General features: G+C 43.0%; 1 protein-coding gene across 2 annotated transcripts in view; it reads right to left on the bottom strand.

Annotated features, from left to right (window-relative positions):
• MKLN1 (muskelin 1, intracellular mediator containing kelch motifs) overlaps positions 1-20,179 on the bottom strand; it is a 110,592-nt gene that overhangs the window by 294 nt on the left and 90,119 nt on the right. The window contains exons 17-21 of one of the 2 annotated variants that reach the window (XR_775239.1): positions 15,544-15,598; positions 13,640-13,809; positions 2,885-3,037; positions 1,717-1,809; positions 114-235 (exon numbers count right to left, since the gene is read on the bottom strand). Coding sequence is in view for 1 of the 2 variants with exons in the window: in XM_010581020.1 (XP_010579322.1) it covers positions 13,688-13,809; positions 15,544-15,598 (177 nt within the window). In the remaining variant the exon portion in view is untranslated. Of the gene's footprint in view, positions 1-113; positions 236-1,716; positions 1,810-2,884; positions 3,038-13,482; positions 13,810-15,543; positions 15,599-20,179 lie in introns of those variants that run through there. The other variant, XM_010581020.1, reaches the window with a different exon arrangement.

Below are 20,179 nucleotides of genomic sequence, written 5' to 3'. Positions count from 1 at the left end.
AGAGGAATGGACACAAGACGACACCTCCAGGGCGCATCGTCAACACAAGCCACCATGGTGGCCGCATCCAGACAAGCATCCTCCGTCACCCGCAGGTGCTCAGCAGGACCTACCACACCAGCCGTGGGCAAACAGGGTGGCTTTGCTCCCGAAGAGCTGCTGGTGTCTCCTCTGAGCACGTCCCCTCCCGTCCCGCCTCTGACCACGCCAACTGCATCCTCCAGCTACTGAGCAACTCAAAAATAAAAAGAAATAAATGTAAATAGGATGGGAGAGGGAGCACAACTCCCGACAGCAAACTGGCACCTGGCAGTTAGAGCTAGAAAAATCCTCTGGCCCACGCGGTTTAGTCATCACTCTGCCCTCCCCGACATGAAACGCCCAGGTATCGAGCAGAAAAAGCTGGAACAGCCTGTTCCTTTTTAATCCAGTTTCCATCCTCTCCCCATAAACTGCTGGCTGAAACGCACAAGAGCCCCGCATTGTGCCGTAGGCAAATGAACGCATCCAGACCTGGCTGGATGGGAGGGATGCAGCAGTGCGAAGTGATGCTCAGTCCCGCACCACCCACAGCTGCACCGCAAAGGGCTGCGGCACAGATCCTGCACCCGGCTGGAGATCAGGAGAGGCACAGCAGCTTCTTGTATTGATGCAAAAGGGAGGGAGAGGAAAAGGGAGCAATTCCTTGAGTTCATCCCTCCTAGGAGAAGTGTAATGAGACCAAGAGCAATGCCTGGTCGCTAGCCCAGGCACGAGGTTGGGGGTTTCGTGGTGCAGGAGCCCAGCTCCAGCGCAGACCAGCGCTGCCGCTGCATTTCCCTACAGAAGCGTTGATTGCCTTCCAGTAATTATGCAGCAGCATCTCACGGCCCACATCCATCCTCTCCTGAGACCGTGGGTTACGTACACCGTGATGGTTTGTGATTTTTGTGGTCACTTTTTCCTGCGTGAGCAGCAGAAGTGGTAAAAGAGCAACAGAAGCACGAGCCAGGTAGCTTGGTGGTATTCAGGGTTTTCCCATCGGTACAGCCCTTGGTGTCTCCTCCGCACGAGGTTTATAAGCTCAGTCCACATTCAAGCTCTTCTTCAAAAGCCAGTAAAGTAACAGCAAAAAAACCTTTCGGCACAGCAGCAAAGCTGGGACTGAGCTTTGTCCTGCAGCCCTTGGTCTCTTGTCCAGGTCTCCCTTTGCCATAAGTCTTTAGAGGAGAAAAGAAAAATATGCAGGAGCAGAAAGCGGCTGGACTGAGGGCCATCTCTGGTTTTCCACTCCTGATCACAGCTCCCAAATGGCTCTAAAAGGATGGGGACAGTTTCACACCTTTGCTCTGGCTTTGGTGAAGCAGTTCAGCCCTGGCAGAGGCAGGGATCAGAGTGGGGCTCCATCCTCCAGCACATGGGAAAGAGAGGAGAGAACCAGAACGACACTTGGGCGAGTGCATCTCCCAACACATGAGGACGGAGGTGGTCCCAAGCCCTCTGCAACCCAGAGGAGCTGCAGATGGAAGAGCAATGCCTAAGCACGGCCCTTGTCCCCTGCTTGCCATAAACCGTGCATTCACCAACGCACCATGGGGTGATTTCCTTCGGGCTCTGCCACCAAGTCAACACGATGGGGATGCGCTCCCACAGCTGCCCTGAACAAGGGGAAAAGTGGAGTCGAGTGATGGAAAGCTTGGAGAAACCCAAGTCGAGTCAGACCTTGGAAGTACTTACAAAGGAGAGGGTTGGGGTGGTCTGCTCAGCCCCAGGACAGAAGCTGGCAGAAGATACGTCTCCTCAAAGGAATTGGCTCTTCTCCCTTCTCTCCTGCACCAAAGGGCAGAGTTTCAAGTGTTCAAACCTATATATTTTTGTATGTAAATATGCCTGCTATTCATTAGCAACGTACTCAGCACACTTCACTTACCCGTGCACTGCACTATGGGGAAATAATTTTGGAGGGAATTAAAAAAAGAAAAAAAAAAAGAAAAATTGAAATCTAAAGGCCACTCTGGTAAGGGATCAAAATTCAACACGAAGCAGGAAAACACCTCCCGCCCAGATAACCCCACACCATGGCTTTGTCCCCGCACCAGCAGCATCAAGTTCAGCTCTTTAACGTTGCAGCAAGGCTCAGAGAACCGGTCTTGGCATTTGCAATTGCTTTCGTGAGCACATTTGCTTCCCAGTTGCCCTGAGAGATGAGCGGCTGGTCGGTGACCTCGCGCTTCTGTCCTTTGCAGAAAATAAGTGCGGCAAAAACATGGGGCAGCAGCAAGGCTTTGGCCACAGGGGCTGGTGTTGCCGTAAGGATGCCCCTGGCAGAGCATCTCCAGGCAGTCTGGTTTTGGCATGTGCCTAAAGATCCCCCTTCCCAGCAAAGAGATGCCAAAGTGCTTTAATGAATCGGGTCCAAAGACTTTCCAAGAGAATCCTACAAAAGCTTGAGATAAGCAACCTTAAATCTTTCCAAGCAGAGACCAGTGAAGATATTAACTGCTCAGCAAGTGCTTATAGTGATTTATATTTGAATAGGAATTGTACATTTATTTATTTTTCCAGACACCATATTTTTAAACCACTAATATTTTATAGTAGATTTTCCTTCCCCTATTTAAAGAACTATTTCCATGGAAAAAACAGTACGTTTTTTATGTTGAGAACATTCTTTTTGGAAAAAAAAAAATCAGGTAGGAAATGCAGTGATGAGCATCTTTGGCCTTAATCCTTCCCTTTGTAGACTGTAGCCATAATTGTTAGACCAAAAATAACAAAAAAAAAAAATCTACCCAGGCATTCATTTCTTCCCTCCCTGCCCCTCCTCCCTTCCCCACGCTCCTCTTCTCTCACCCAAAACAGCTTTAACATCTGACACGTTGTACAAAGAGATTACTGCTCTTACCTTTTGGTGAGAGTTTTACAAGCAGCTCAGATGGCCTTGCAAGAGACTTTTCTATTTTCAGATTCATGAGGAATGTGTAAATATTTTAGGACCACTTATCTCCTGCTCACAGTGCCATGACCCAACTGATGAGGTTGATACTGTGACTGTTGCCTACAGAAGAACACATAATCCACGAAGAACTGCAGAAGGAGAACCTATTTCCCAAGGTGGCTACCCATTGAATCTTGCACATATACTAGAGCTCTTACGTACTGTATAGCAGCATCTCTCACGGGGACAGGAGTCTGATTTACACTGGAATTTACTGAGGAACTGGATTGTAGAGATTATTCTTGCATTTTCCTACAAATATATTTTGAAAGCATCATGTATTTCTGTCAATAAACATTCTTATGTAAAAGACTTCTTTCTTGGCTGAGTGAAAAGGGGTGGGAGAAGTAGAGCTTGTGCTCAAGAGCCACAACTAGCCCTTAGTAGATGTTACAACTGGCAATGGTCTGAGCTTATCTGGGAACCCAGCACCACAGGGTCTGCATGGTCCTGCTAGCAAGATCCTGTGAAAACATCGGACGAGCAGGAGCAAAACCAACCCAGACCTTCAGAGGTAACCAGCCATAGAAGAACTTGTATTTTTCCCCATGCAGAAGGAAGTAAGACAGTGGTGGAAAATTTCTCTTAATTCAAAAACCAGAAGACTCAGAGGGGTGGGATGCTTAGTTGATGTGGGTGAGGGCAGCCCCACCACAGCCAGGGCACCTGTTTGAACTACTTTAGGCTCATGGAAGGAAGGGAGAGGGAGCTTGCCCTTATTCCTGCACATCATCCTAACTCACTCCTACCCTGCAACCCCTCCTCACACTTAGGTCAGGCTGTGGAGGGAGGGAATCAAACCTCGTGTCCCTAAGCCAAAACACCCTAATGAAGGAGGGCCATCAAACGAGGGCAACAGCAGGGTGAGCAGCAGCATGAGCAGTTCAGCATTTCCATTTGCCTTCAAGTGCCCCAAATAAAACATTTTGTTTCAGGTTAAGTTTCCACTTATGCAAAGGAAGAAGAAAAAAAAAAAAAAGGAATTTGGTTTGATTCAAATATTAAAAACCAGTGGTTTGCATCAGCCTATGTTTTAACTCCATGTTCCTCCCCAATAAAAGTTCTTGCTACTGCTAAGCACATGCTGAATTTATGGGATACCAACCCAGCCCATCCCTGATTTGAAGGAACAGGATATTTTCTCAGCTGTTCTGCAGTGCAGAGGGACACGGCAGGCTCCTCCAGCAGGAACAGTGCCTGCCACCCAGACACAACACACCACCAGATTCACAATTTCAGCACCACTACAAGACCTTCACAGACATTTTTCCATTCTTAGAAGCAAGCAATGTTAGAACGAACAGATCTTAAACACCCTTGCTAGCATATACATTTTTATTAAGAAAAAAAATGAACAAAATACATTCTCTCCTTATGTACATTACATACAACATAACTACATTTGTAGATATTCCTCATATCACTCATTCATTTATGTACAGCATGGGGCTTACATATCAACCCAGAAATTATCAAAGATGATTTATGCCAAGGAAGAAAATTAACACTCCAGGCTGAACAAAGATCATCCATTTATCTGTAAAGAAAAGGGCAGGATGGGGAATCACCAGAGTCCAGGAACAATGCCTGTAACCACCATGGGCTCAACATAGGACCAGTCAATATTTGACTTGCCTACTAAAACACGTGTGCAGTTCACAGCGTTCATCACCCCACGGACACTCCTTTCCAGCCCAGGGCTGTCTGCACCTCTCGGTTCAGCTCTCCTGTGGTCAGGTGTCTGAGCCAACAACTGCAGGACAGACACCAAAGGGAATTCAGACCGACACCAGAGTCTGTGGGATTGCGGTAAAGATGCAAATGCTTCAAGTCAGATGCCAAAACAGAAAAAAGGGCCAAATTGTGGACAGGGGGTGGACACTCAAAACTCCAAGCACTACATAGGGGTAGCCAGCTTTTGGGGACCACACGAGGGTGTAGGAGGACAAGATAAACATTGAAGGTCCAGACAAACAAACCATCACACCGTACAGCACTACGGTAAGAGGAGAGGGAACAGCTCAAAGAAACAGCTTGAAAAAGCACCCCTAACCAGGTGATGGTGTCCAGCCAGCCAGCTTATCGGTGTTAAACCCCAAGCTACCCAGATCCTGTCTACACTATAACCTCTCTTTTAGATGAGTTGATTTCAGCAGTTTCAAAGTACAATGTTCAAAGGAAAACATTTACTGAGGCTCAATACTTCTAAAATGAGGCACGCTGCACCTCAGCATCTAAATGTACAAGATGCACATCACTACCAGCCCACAAGGATGGGAACGTCATCTCCCATTAACTGAGAATGAGCCAATGGGCTTTAATTTTCTGCCCCTGGGCAAAGAGGTCTGCAAGGTTCGGGGCCTCCATGACTCAAGACTCCCATAAACACTATTGTTTGTATAATTAAGCTCTTTCCCCTGGCCTACGATCTCCCCAGCATCCCCTCATTTCCTGCTGTGGAGGAGGGTATGCTGGAAGACATAGCAGAAAATACAGCTTTAGTAAATAGTAACAACTACTAATAACTAGGGGTTTGTTTTCTTTTCCACTACCCAGCACAGCAGCTTCTGAAGTGAAAAGCATTTTGCACATCAAAACATCAACAGGAGGGAGAGAGGGGAGGAAGGATAGGAATGATGAGGGAGAGATGAAGAAAATACTCAGCCTTCACTGCTAGTTTGCCTTCCAAATTACCACAGCAGACAAAAGGGGTAAAGGAGACAGCAGCACAATAGTTATCTCCTCCATGGTTAGATACAAGGTAGATAAAACTCTTCTCCAGTATAAGAGTTCTCCGCAGTGCTTGGGGAAGGAAATCAGGCTGTCATCTCTTGACTAGCATGTATTACTGCAGGGTAAGCAGAGGTAGAAGGATCATCTGCTGTTCAGACTGGAGCATTTGCAGTCAAGTCATTGACTTGCAACTAAGAAAGCACAGGTTGGTAACAGCCATTTTCCCCTTTTAAGAGCTGAGGTTTTTTGTCAAAAGCTCAAAAAAATAAAATTTCACTTTTCAGCCTCAAAGTGGCTTCTTCAATGAACAGACCCTGTTCACACGCTGCAGCACTTTTCTATTTAGTGAAACACAAAGTAATTGATTGAATCCCTTGGGCAGCTAGTTACAAAGTCAGGATATTTAAAGTGTATTTTCTCATCACTGGGGAGAAAAACCTGTCCATTGGTATTTGGGACATGAAGAAGACTGCAAGCACTGGAGCCACGACTGTGGTCTAGCCTCCCCACCAGCATATTAATTAAGAAGCTAATCTCCCTTCATGTCACTGGCAGCTTTCATCAGAAAGCTCTGAACATTTTTAGGTTTTAACAATCTCTTAAGATAGCCAGACCTGGTCTGATAGCTGGTTGTGCTGCACAACCTCCAGTATGTTTGAATAGTGTTAAGCCCAGCTGGCTTCCTTGCAATCGCTGCAGAGGGACTGGGAAGAAAAAAAAATTGTATTAGTCTCTTTGGTGTCTTTGGGGTGGAGAGGGCCAAAGCTCAAGGCGAAATTCCAGGACTAGAAGATCCTGGTATTGCATCACTTTGATTTGAAAAAGAGACAGAGAATCCAGCTCACATGAAAAAATAGGCTCTAAACAGCAGACCTGCTTGCTAGAAAAGTCTTCAAAGTCCTTCCACAAAAGATAGACCACATTTTAAACACATACTGACACGAGCCACCACTACGTTATCCCAAGCCTATTTCTCTTCCCAGTCTCTCTGCCCTGCTACACTGCAGAAATAAACCAAACACCCCAACTACCAGCTGTTTGCCTCCACTGGTGAAAGATTTGGGATGATGAAAGCAAGTGCCAGAAACCTAGGACAACTTAAGGGTTGGTATCATCACCTTTTTCTTCTGTCAAACAGCTGTCACACTCCTGGGGCCACACAAAATAAACCCTGCTGAGACAGGAGGGAAGGCTTATCACAGTGCTGAACGTTGGGGTCACGGAGGGGCACAAGTAAATAGGTGTATGCTGCAGCGTTATGTTGACAGCACACTGTGCTGCTGCTGGGAAATCGGCTCCCACGCTTCCCCATCCTTACCCTGGAGAAGGAACAGCCCTTGGGGAGAACAATGTAAATCACGGGGATCCTCCCTGACTGTTTCAGAGGGAGCATTAAGGAGTTTTGCAAAGGAAGCAACTAGAGTATGATGATGTGACATGGATGTGACATGGAGAAACTGATGCCTCAATAACCACCACACAGCTCTAACCTTTAATTCTTCAGCAGATGCTCCATTAAACTTTAGGGAAGTCAGAAAGCACAGCATTTTAATAGCAGTAAACAATCACACAGGGAAAGAAAAAGTCAGAATAAATGGGGGAATACCCAAGGGACCATGCTTTGACCATCATGCTGGACAGCATATAAACTATGATAGATTTTCCTTTCAAATTGGTAGCAAACCCAAAAATCTAACCTCGTAGAGCCAGTTTTGAGCTATTCACTCACACCACCTCTCCCAGGAATGAACTGCGATGCCACACTAGAGCTGAACAGAGTCAACTGATTTCTGACAGGACTCAAATACTTACAGTCTCCAGGTCATCAGTAAAAGCTGTGCTGACTTATAGCTAACAGCTGGAAGCCAAGGAAACATGTACCTTTGTCTGCACCAAGTATAAATTAAGATTTCAGGGTACTGACAGCAGCTTAAGCAAGTCTGTGGCTGTAGATATTCAGAAGCAGAGCCCTGAATGCGGGTCACAGCAAGTATCTGGAGTTCTTTGCTAACAAACCAGTTCAAGCATATGAAAGCAAAGGAGACAGCAGCAACATGTTTTGGATCTGTGCTTGGGCAAGATGCTGCCTTGCAGACCTCTACACCTAAGCCATATAGCTGGTGTTCTACACAACCCACACAACCACTATCCTCTTCAGAGGTTTACGTATATAACCAAAGCATCTGTGGATAATCCAAAACTCCATCCAGTTCTTTGACCTCTGCCAGGAACACCAAACTATACCTGCTGGCATCAACTGTAACGTTTTCTTGTGGGACTCTCAAACGGCAATACGCAGGTCATTAACTGGCTTCCACTCTAAAACCGCATTTGGATCCATTGCCTACAGATAAAAGCATCTGGAATCAATTTATCCAAGCGCTGAGCCATGTATTATTATAATTGTTCCAGTACAGTAAACCTACTTTTTCCACTCCAACTTTTCATTATAATAGAGGCTTTCAGTAAAACAGGGATTTTGCCTATAAATCATTAGCACAACTTGAATAATTTCCAGCACGACCTTTTCCATGACAGGATATCATCAGGTCTACCCTACCCATAGGCATTTAGAGATACACTAACAAGCTTCTGATAGTACATTTACATTTCAACCGTATTTACAGCTTATATACTACTATCAATCTGTATCAAGAACAAGTCATACAGTTGTTCTTAAACTCTCCTTTCACAAAATAAGACCCATCTCCAAATGATCATGTGTACTTATTAAAATTGGCCAAGCTCATTCAGAGTTTCTATAATCTTCCTCCTAATTAGAATGGCAATAATTTTTATTTTTTTTAACTGGCCCCACCTCTGTTTCTGTAATAACTACAGCTATAAAACAACACAAGCACTTCCAGAGACATACATGAATTGCTTCTACTGTCAGGACTTCACTTGACAATAGCCAAATAATCCTTAATTCTGAGCCAAACACAACAAAGCAGCTAAAATTCAAAGCATACACCAGGACTCAAGGTTTCACAAGACATTTTTCCACTTCTAAAAACAAAGGTACTGAATGGAAATGTATCTAATAATTTTTGCCATTTTTCCCAGAAGCAGCACAGCATTACATCAACAGAATTACTGCATGTACAGAGATGGAGGAGCATTCAAGTTTAAGGTTGCACAGAGCTAATTCATGCTAAAAGTTTCACTCGGTAAGCTCTACGAAAGTATTTCCTTCTCAGTTCTGAAACACAGGAGGCAGCAAGAGAATTAATAGTATTAACGTTACAGGTACCTGCCACCCTGCTGCACCTGAAACAAGCAGCACTAATGCTAATCTTTCTTACAATAAGAGCAGCAAACAAGTTTCAAGTGTTTCTCAGAACACTGCTCTGAATTTATCACTTGTCTGCGGCACTCACAAGTGCAGGTTTGCACCACAGGGCAAGATCAGCATACAACTTTGTGACAAAGAAAACTCCCTTCTAAAAATTTGCACACATCAGGAATATGATTCAGAAAACGGCTGTTCCACAAAGCCCTATGGAAAACACTCTCGCAGAGTCATTACTCTGCTTTGGAAGGAGTCGCTAGCCCCCGTACCTCCGCAAAGAGCCTGCCCTCCTGCCAATACGTGGGTCCACTTAATTTGCTTACTGACTCCTCAATCATTAATTTTTCAGGCTAGTTTATTATAATCAGTGACCAAAAAGTTTCAGCAATTTAAGCCTGTCACTGCATCCTTACTCCAGTACAATCCTCATAAAGGGAAGTTTTAGCATGCTCTTCAGGAAAGTTTCCTAATCTCCCTCTAGTTGCCACTGCACAAGGCAAATACCTCAGAAAAGCCTTTCCAACTGGGTCTTCAAAGACTGATTTTCCAAAATGAAAGTATGATGTTGCTAATTGGTGTTCTGGTAGGAACTTCCAGCCTGAGCCCTGAGCCAGCATGTACCTGTGTGTACACAGAGTCATCCTGGGCAAACTGAACTGAATCCCAGACATTTATTTACACAACTGGATATGAATACCTCAACTACACATACATGATGCTGTTCAGAGAAAGGGCAAACTAAACTTTTCAGAAACAAAGTTCTCCTTCCTCATTACACTTAGCAAAAGGAAGAGATGCTTAAGAATAAATATGTCACAAATGTTATCTTTAAAAAAGCCAGAAGAGAAAAGCTACAACTAATTTCAATAACCACTTTGCATCACCCTTCAGGTCTCCCCAGGATCAATATTAATTAAGAAGGTGGCTATAGTCTTCTCATTCGTAACAACACCATCTAAGTAGGTCCTTCTGCCACCTACCACATAAAAATTAGTTAGGTCACACTGCGATAGCAGTACTTGCTTGGAAAAGTCATTTTGGGAGAAGTCTTAAGGACTTTTGCCTCGTGACTACTATGAGGGGTTGTATAAGACAAACATTAAGAAACTCACTTAATTCTGCTTAATCCAAGTGACCAAAAATCAAACCTGAAGGGCTTAATTTCTCTAGGAAAATGTGTCACTTGATAGGAACAACTTTGCATAAAGAATAATTTCACATTTTCCAAAGAGATGATCTGCTGAATAATATTGTAAGGGCAACTAGGCTGAAGGCCAGTGTCAGTGAAGAACCAAACTACCAAACTCATGGATCTCAAAAGGTTTTTTTTAAAAAAAAAAAAAAAAAAAGCTAAATCAGGACTGAAGTCTTGAAGTCTGTATCAAGTTTATCCCACCCTGACTTCCTATAATTTTAAAAAACATACCAGAACCTTAGAACTTTGGCTTTAAAGACCCCAGTGATCATAAATGAGTCTCTCTGACAGGTAATGATGCTTTCTTTTGCGATATCTAATTTACAAGTTAACACATCATTTAGAGATAAACTACTGTAGTGCAAAGATTATGCAGTGCTAAATCCATATAAAAAGTCACCTTATATTATAAGGTAAAGGCAAATATAGTATGCTTGTCTTGTTTAAGCTAAAAAGCAGTCTTTGCTACAGCCTGCAAGCAAGAAGGGTGAGGTTTGAAGACTTCTCACATACAGCTTGTATATTCATAACACTGCATGCACTGGGCTATGAAACATTTTCAGGTGGCTGTTTCCAGATCAAGTCAGGGTTTTTTCTGTTTGTACTTCAGTATTTCTGTAATGACCACATCTAATGCTTTCCTGGAATATCACCAGTATCTTTAAAGATCTGCATGTACTTAAATTCAAACTCTCCCTGTAACTGCTTGTTAATAACTGGCTTATTTGGAAAGGAAATTTATACTTCAATGCTCAGAATTTTTAATTAGTTTTTAAATCAGGTAGTGCAGCATACACCAATGCAAAGAAATAATTTAATTTTGATTCCTAGCTTTAAGGACACAGTACCAGGAAAGACCCTTGGCAAAGCCACAAGAAACCTTCACTTTGGATTAACCTCTCTGGCCACAGGGTGCCTCTGCTGCTCAACAAATACTCCAAAGCTGAGCAAATGTTTCTGCTAGTTAATCACCAGCTGTAATCCATAAACTGTACTCGTGCGAGCTGAAATCGATCTGCTCAGGATAAAGGTAGGTCAATATTTGATCATCCTGAAGTGCTCTCATTAGCTGGGATTGTCAGTCCTGCAGAAGCAGTGTTCACCTCGTTCAGACAAATCATTCATTTATGCTATGCTACAAAAAACTGAACCAGGCTGTCTGGCTTTGCATGCACCCCCGACGCAGAGGACAATGAGTTTTGATCGAATTTCTATAACACAGATCAAGCCTGACACGATGCACTGCTCGGCACCAACGCCATTCACAAAGCTTTTGGCATTCCTAAACTTCCACTCCCTGCTCACGGGGGCTCCTCAGTCTAGTTGTATCTCTTGGGTTCAGCGTCAACATAGTCATCGAAGGTGTACGCATAGAAGTTCACAAAGAGCTTGGCTGATTAGAAAACTGTCACAAAAAGCAATTAATCATCTGACTGAAGTTGGAGAGTACACAGGCAATGAGATCAAGCAATAAGAGAGCACAACAGCACTATAGTTTTAAGTACTAGAGGACTGCAACATTTTGGCTGGTTGCATTAGAAGTGCTCAATTCAATCTCAATGGAAACAATGCCTCAGTTGGAATATTCCCCCAGTATAGCACTGCCAGCATCCACATTCGTACCATATAATCTCCACTTTAACTAGTTAACAAAGCGTCAGCAAAGGTAGCACATTGTAAAGCCTAGTGGTGACGTAAAACTTTCCATGTCACTGGAAAAAAAAATATGCAATGTTTCAAAGAAACAATTTAATCAGATTTCATTTACTGCACTATGTACTGAGTGGATTCTTCCACAGACATCTGATTTGCCATCCACTGAAGTATACAATGTCTAAACAGTCTCAAGTTACAGGTTACTTAAAAACACTATATTTGTATAGTCCTCCCTGAAGACAAAGCAAAGCCCAGCCTCTAACATATTGCTCTTAAGTGACTGAACACTAGTATGAGATTCTGAAGTTATTTCTAATGTACCAGGACTACAAAAGTCACACAAAGAACAGGATAAAGAGGTAATACAATGCAATCAAAGCAAGCAGACACTCGAGCTCTGAAAAAGACACTTCACTAACTCTTTATTTCAAGAGTCCAAATCACCTTTGCACACACAAGACTTCCATCAAGTTCAACAGGAGTCATGTAGCCACAGTGGGTGCAGCAATGATACCCTCCTGGCATGAACATTTCTGGACATAAAGCTTTGTAGTCTCATATAAATATTTACATCTGCCAGTTTGTACTGAATGCTCACTGACACCAAATGCAAAAAGTATCTAATGCTGGGTATGCGTAACCTTCATTCCACTTCATAGTGCAGCACCAAGCCCTTACCTTATTTATAAAGAAGGCTTTCAGCGAGGAAGAATATATTTTCTATACATATGCATGAGCTTGCTTTCAAAGAGATTTATGCTAAAAAGGCCTCCCTCACGTTCAGATCTAGGTCTAAAATGCATTTAAAAGTGAATGAGCTGCACTACATAGGAAGGAGACAAGCTGTTTGGAGCAATCCTCTTTACATTTACACATTGACAAACGCACACAGAGGCATAGGTGCATGTAAACGAAGACAATCTGCTTCAGAAATCCTACACCCAACCGGGAGTAAGGTTGCAGAGGTTGGGTGTGCGTGTGGTGGAAGACCCAGTTCTGCTGGGCTCTGTGAGGACCTGCACGGTTTCTTACCAGAAGAGCACAGCAGTGAAAACAGAACAATCCCCGAAAAGGGGCCTGTGCAGATGGCGACCGCACTCCCGTTTTCCAGTGATTTCTCTGAGGTTCCCACTTGCCTGTCAGGTTTAAGTGGAAGGCTCCAGAGAACAGAGGATAGGCATGTAGGCATTCAGGTTGAGATCGGGTATCAGATACAATTAGACACCACTGTCAGCCTGATTCTGGGACAAGGAGACAGATAATTTGTAACACGTGCTCCCCTTCACATGACACACTGCGATTACAAGACTCAAGACACATACATTACTATTACCTCAATGCGTGCCAGTGTCCTGCCACCAAGTTACTCAGCTGCTGAGGATGGAGTTGTAGGATAAAGCAATATATCATGACTAGCAACAAATGAGCAAAGAACAACCTCCTCCCCCTTTCTCACAAAACCCAAAAAAACCCATCATCTTTAATTCCAGACAACCCACAAATCTCCATTTTCCCCTACAGGCAAAAATGATCACTTCATGATTGGGTTTTATTTTTTTTATCTTTCCCCCTACCTTTTCATCTTACATTTGCTAACTCAAAATCCAAAGTCAGAAAAAAATATATATATTTAGTCGGAAGTACGTCAGTTACATTTTATTAACCTACTCCAAGGGAAAAGCTTCAGGGATTCACCATACAAGTATAAAACCCCTTTCAAACACCTAGGGGTTACTATATTACTTCATCCCAGCAGTCAATCAATGCAGTAAAAAAATTAAAATACTGAAAATGGATGCTTTTCCCCTCTTCCACATGTCCAGTGATTGCTCCGTTACAGCGTGATGAGGTCCACCAGGTTGCCTTTAGGAGGGGTCATGTTGTCTGGAAAGAAGTTGACTAGTGTATCAAACAGCTGAGTTCTCTGCGCATATGTGTGGTCAACATCTGAAAATCCTGGGGGAGGAAGAAAAAGGGAAAGCAAGTCAGTGCTCACTACTTTAAACACTCAGTTTAGCTGTGGGATACGCCAGTTGTCCATTTTGGACAGATGTTAACTGTTTGCTACTTCTGCCTCAACTAACAAGGCTGCCAGCTCTCCATCCCACTACTATGTGCATATAAACACAGAGATCATGTCACCCCAAGTCAACACTGCAATCAAAATGCCATAAAAAGTAGTAAGCAAACGGCTGTCAAGCTCATTGACAGTCCTGAAGAAATGGGGGAAGCAAGAGTCCTCAGGGGACTGCTCTGATGTCCCAGAAAACAAAATCTGTGTAGCTATTTTTATTTGGTGCCTCATTTCTTCTGTCCTCAGGCTTGCCTCATTATCTTCAGTACTGTCTTAACCAGAACTGGTACTTGTATTGCTTGCAGTTTTTCCTGAGACAAGCTCTGCTAATGGTAGGAGTCCCAAGTCAGAGTTGCTATTTAATCGCTGGACTTGCACCGAAGACCCAGGCTGCATCTTGGCACAGGGGTGCTTTGCAAAATAGTTTTGTAAAGTGCTGCCTCCCAACCGGGGAGGTTTAGTCTGCAGCAGAAGCATTGTTTATCCAAATCCCCATACTTAAACCATCAACAGCAGGAACAATAGAGTGGGCATACAACAATTTCCTCTGCTTTGTATTACTTCAATCACTGGTATCTCAAAGGAATGCTTTTTAATTCAGTGAACTTGCCCTTCAGTTAATCAAAGTCAACCAAGTTAATCAAATCAAGGAGGGCTTAGGTTTTTTGTTTTATTTTAGAAGTACCACTTCATGTATGTATCCTCCTATCTGTAAATAAAGTATTGTGTTGTGTCAAGAACTAATTCATCTTTTAGAACACTTAAAACTAGGGAGAAAACAACTTTCTGAAACTTGGGGTTTCTTCCTTTAAAAAATTCATCTTATAGCATTCACTAGACACTGTCTTCCAAACCACACAAGCTCAGCAGAGCTTCCTCATCCAGCAGGGCAGATAGTGCAGTGGGCTTTTTCCTTCTTTGAATTCCTTAGATGGGAATTACGCATTCGTCAAAAACTGAAGTCATCCATGCTCCTAGAGAGAGTCGGTAACTTGAGGACAACACATTATTACAAGAATGTAAGTTATGCCTATAGCCTTCCTATACCTTGCCCAGGATTAATCTCTCAACTGTTTAAAAGAGTTAACTGGACAGAATAGTGAAACAAATTATGGCTTTGGCTCAGACCTCCCGTTTCCAGCCCTACACGCCACTGTTTTCTTCGCTCTTGACATTCTGCCCAAAGAACTAGTTTTGCAAAGAACAGAGCGAACCAAACTACTCCAGGAATTGCAGTTATCACAGCAAACAGAGCCGTAGCCATGCTGTGAGATTCCAAAGTGACATGACAGGAGGTGCTTTATTCTGACCAAAGCTTCTGTTTATTTGGGTAACAGTGAAGCATCAGATGTAATAAGAGACACAAAATGGTCCCGGGAGGCATGGGTTTAAAACCACTGGTGACAGATGTTTTAAATATGGGCTCAAGGCACTGGACACTGGTCATTATAAATAATCTCTCAAATGTCTATGTAGTGGCACTTTGCATATTCAAACTGAAAAAGGCCTACAACATTCACATGAACTATAACGTTTGATATAAAAAACAGCAGAAACTAACAGTCATTATCAGAGGGAACACAGTCAGTATAATTCTTCTGATACACAATACTCACCAAGAGTGGTGAAATCCGAGCCAGACTTAAATAATGCTGAGGCAAGAAGCTGAAACTGCAGAAGAGGAGGTAGAGGGACAAAGAAAGAAGAAAAAAGTATTATTAACTGCACAGGAAAAAAAACCATAAGATTCACAGAAGTCCAAGTGGCTTTAGAGTTGGTGGGTTTTCTTTGCACAATCCTTAGAAGTACTGTGCCATACACATGAATAACAGCAGCAGACACCTTCATGTGAACAATACAATTTGTCACCTTGGCAGAGCAAGTTGGATGATTTTTCCTAGAATTAGAGGAGCATTGATGCAATTAAAGGTACTTGACTGGGAGCCCTAAAACCTATTTTTTTATATATACTCTTTTGCCTCTCTGGCAGATATCACAGTGCAGAAGTAAGGTAGAGCCTCTTTCACACAACATTCCCAAGGAAGAACGTGGTACAGTCTCAGCGAGCAAGGATTAGATGGCATGAAAACAGGGTAGCTGCTACAGTGCAGCATGAACTTCTTGAACACAGAGAAAGCTTTAAATGGCAGCAACCTTTCTGAAGTACCAGAGAAGCTCGTATCACAAGTTTAAGGGAACGTCTTTTTAACAAAACAAAACAAAATTCTTTGCTTGGGAAACATCAGAAACATGAGTAAAAACGTTTTAAGTAACACGTTCATGGTTTTATTCTCCCTTAATGTCTTACTGAGACAGTGAACACAGTATCTTCTTCTGCCTCCAGCTGCTGTTTTCAGTTACCCACTTGTAGCAAAGCTTACTGCTTTTGTCATGTTTCCTTAAAGAATTAGCCGATTCCTTAAAGGCTTGTAATCTTTTGTCTCCTGTCTGTGTCTTTACAGCACACAGCCCGAAGGAAAGAAGGAGGGGGGGACGGGACAGAAGAGAAGCAAATATGTTCAGGGAAGGAGTGGGAAGAACAGCCAGGAATTACATATCCATCAGTTTAATTTCAATTTCAAGAAAAAAATGGGAACACAGACAATTTGCAGGCATCTAGGAGCAGAGAAGGTGACGAGTAGCAGCCAATGTGGATTTGGCAACAAGATGTATCACATCAATCTGATTTCTTCTACAACAAGGCAGCAGGCCCTATGGATCAGACTTGGCAATAGACATTGTCCATTTTGACTTTCATAGGACTTCTGATGCTTTTATATGATATTTAAGGCAAATTATTGAGGCATCACCTAGATTAAGCTAACAGGGAATGGCAAATAGGTCAAATAACTTTACTGTGGGTAACCGTCAATGGTTTGACATCAAAACGGAGCCATGAATCAGAAGTGATTCATCTGTGCCCCAGGGTCAGCATCATTCTGGGTTTTACAGTGATAACCTGCCTGACAGAACAAGAATCGTTCACTGAGTCCACAGACCTTACACCACACTCAGACAGACTGCCAGCATGGTAGCAGACAGGCTTCAGACTGTTTATCCATTTCATCCAGCTTATAATGATGGATCAAGGTGCAATTCACTAGGGCCAAGTGCAAATCAACATAAACAGGAGAAATCAGCTATACAAAACAGGTTGGGGTACACAGGCTCTGTGAAAATGCATTTAGGATTTGTAATAGATCAGTATCACCCTATTGCAAGAATGACAAATGCATAGAAAATGCATGCAAAGGAGTAGGATCTTCAAATAAATCAAGTACTCCTGTTATCAAGGCTCGTAGGTCTCATCCACAGTAAGGCAACCACTTCTGGATGCCCTATATCAATTCGCAACATATGAGGAAAGCACTAGAAAAAAAATCAAGTGGTCTGAAAAATCAAGCTCTATAAAAGTTCAAAGGAGTCAGGGTTGCAGAGCTTCCACAGAAGAAAGTCCCAAGGACAAAACTGCAAAAAGTCACAAATGTAAAAGGCCGCTACAAAAACATAAATCTACAACTAAGTGCAAGAAGCCACAGAAACACTTCAGCAAGATCAGTTTCAACTTTTCATCAGGAAAAAACCAGTCTAAAATAGGGACAGTAACACACCAGATTAAGTTTGCATCTTTTGGGGACGCTAACACGTGAAGCTAGCACTGTAGGTATTTAAGAACAGGTTAGAAAGGTACAGGATTGACAAACTGCAGAACAGGGGGAAGTTGTTGATTTAAGCACCCTCTTGAGTGCAAGGTCTGGTTACATGAAATCAAAAGGGATTGCAATGCTACACATGTATTTCACTGCTAGCGTAACTTGTAAGAGTTGCTTGGCTCCGAATCAGCAACGCACTTCAACAGATGCCCAGCATAAATAGCTCCAAAAGTTCCAATAAAACCAGTGGCTAAATCTGTGCTGCTTCTGATAGCAAACGCCATGTCCTGGCCATCTTTCCCTCCTACACAATTGCCTTACGGGCCTGCTGCCAACTGCCTGGTAGCACGTGAAGCCGGCTATGCCGGGACAAAGCAGACGCCACATGCTTCGAGGGGTTCCCTTGCCTCCCCCAGCAACGCCAGCAGCCATCCTGCTGCAAACAGAAAGCAAGCCGTGCTTGAGGTTGGGTCTCAGGATGCCCAACTAAGAGACCATATAAGCAGGATCCAGCTAGAATCTCGCTGAACTGAGACCAAAAATTCGTTTAAAAGACTCTCTGCCAAGTATTCCGGCCTCAACTGCGCTAGGCACGATGGATTTTCAGCTAGGAGTTTCTTTCCAGCTTTGTGGGGAAGGAGCATCTTGTCTCCTTGTCGTGGTTTAACCCCAGCCAGCAACTAAGCACCACGCAGCCGCTCACTCACTCCCCCCCCCATCCAGTGGGAGGGGGGAGAAAATCGGGAAAAGTAGTAAAACTCCTGGGTTGAGATAAGAATGGTTTAATAGAACAGAAAAGAAGAAACTAATAATGATAATGATAACACTAATAAAATGACAACAGTAGTAATAAAAGGATTGGAATGTACAAATGATGCGCAGGGCAATAGCTCACCACCCACCGACAACCAGCCAGTCCCCGAGTGGCGAATCCCTGCCCCCCACTTCCCAGTTCCTAAACTAGATGGGACGTCCCATGGTATGGAATACACTGTTGGCCAGTTTGGGTCAGGTGCCCTGGCTGGGCATGAGAAGCTGAAAAATCCTTGACTATAGTCTAAACACTACTGAGCAACAACTGAAAACATCAGTGTTATCAACATTCTTCTCATACTGAACTCAAAACACAGCACCGTACCAGCTACTAGGAAGACAGTTAACTCTATCCCAGCTGAAACCAGGACACTCCTTCTTCACTGATGACACTACACTTCAGTTAACCTGGAGGTTTGTTGTTTGTTCTGAAAATTTATGTATCATCTCACACTTAAAAAGCACTTTCTGATAGAAAAGTAAAGCACGTAAGTTAAGAACATCAGTTTTGGACAGCACTGAGCCTAACCTGGTTCACTCTGCATTTGCATTACAATGCCAGCTAACAGTATAATGTTCTCCCAAAGTACCCCTACTTTTTTTCCAATCCATAGAAAGGTTACTGCTTACTCAAGACCACGTTTCCCACATACCATTCACAGCGTATATCCAATACAGTGTTTTCTTCATGAAGTTTAAACTCTTCTCTAAAGAAGGAATTAACTTCTTCAGTTTTTTCTATCATATTAATTGTTATCATAACAGACAGCACTTCAAACTGATTAATTTTGGGTCCCCTGTTTGAAACTACCAGAATCTGATTTTTTCAAAATACATAGTATTATGCAGCAGCTTCTGAATTCACTTGCAGCCAGAAGAGCAAAGCCCTCAAGGAAATCACACCTCAGCTCTCTCCCAACAGGCACCAGAATGAAAGACCCAATTAATGACCACCTACAAAAAAAGATTTGCTTAACGTCACACAGCAACTGTGTTACAAAGGCAGGACCAGAATTCAATTATCCAGCAGAAGCGTCCAATGCTTTAATCACACCACCACCCACTTTCTTCTGACAATCCCTCTGGCTCACTGGCTTCATCCATTCCAAATTAAGCGTCCATTCAAAAGACAACAGTTCTCTTCATTACACAATTAACTTTTCTCTCAGAGATCCAACCCTCCTTCTGAACTGAGGCAGGGGTTCCTCAGAGATAAATGTATATGGTTAACCAACATGAAGCTATATTAGTTACATATCCGGTGGATTAGTTATATAATCTAATATAATCAACCACATTCAGAGACAGGCCAAATTAAGACTACATAGGTAATATTAATTCTGGCATTTTCCATCTTATGACCTTCATGTTTCCAATGTTACTGTGTTTTTATCAGTTATGTGTAATTTATCTACTTTCTACCTACAGCAAAAAAAGCAATTCTGCCCCGTGGCAGCCAATACAAGTTTTAGTATATTTACTGCACGCTTCTGCCTTTTGCACAAATGAAATGGTTAACTCTAAGGGGGAATAAGTAACTCCTTTTTGGGATACCCAGCAGGTTGTGTGAATCAGACATAATTCCTCCTCTGTAATGTCTATATGGCAAGTGCTCGGATCACAGTGTAAAACAGTTTCTCAGCTTTGACCAGTTGTGTTGGGATGGTGCCTCGTAGTGTAGGCTCAAAGCAGCAAAGAGAGGCTCAAATTCTTTGAGGACAGAGCCATCACTAGCTAAAGTTGGGAAGGCTGAAAGCTGTTTTTGTAAAGGCTCCTTGGCTCCAAA

This window comes from Haliaeetus leucocephalus, unplaced genomic scaffold (assembly GCF_000737465.1).
Source record: "Haliaeetus leucocephalus isolate CR32 unplaced genomic scaffold, Haliaeetus_leucocephalus-4.0 Scaffold751, whole genome shotgun sequence".
Classification (NCBI taxonomy): Eukaryota; Metazoa; Chordata; class Aves; order Accipitriformes; family Accipitridae; genus Haliaeetus; species Haliaeetus leucocephalus.
This window is presented reverse-complemented; position numbering and strand designations above follow the sequence as displayed.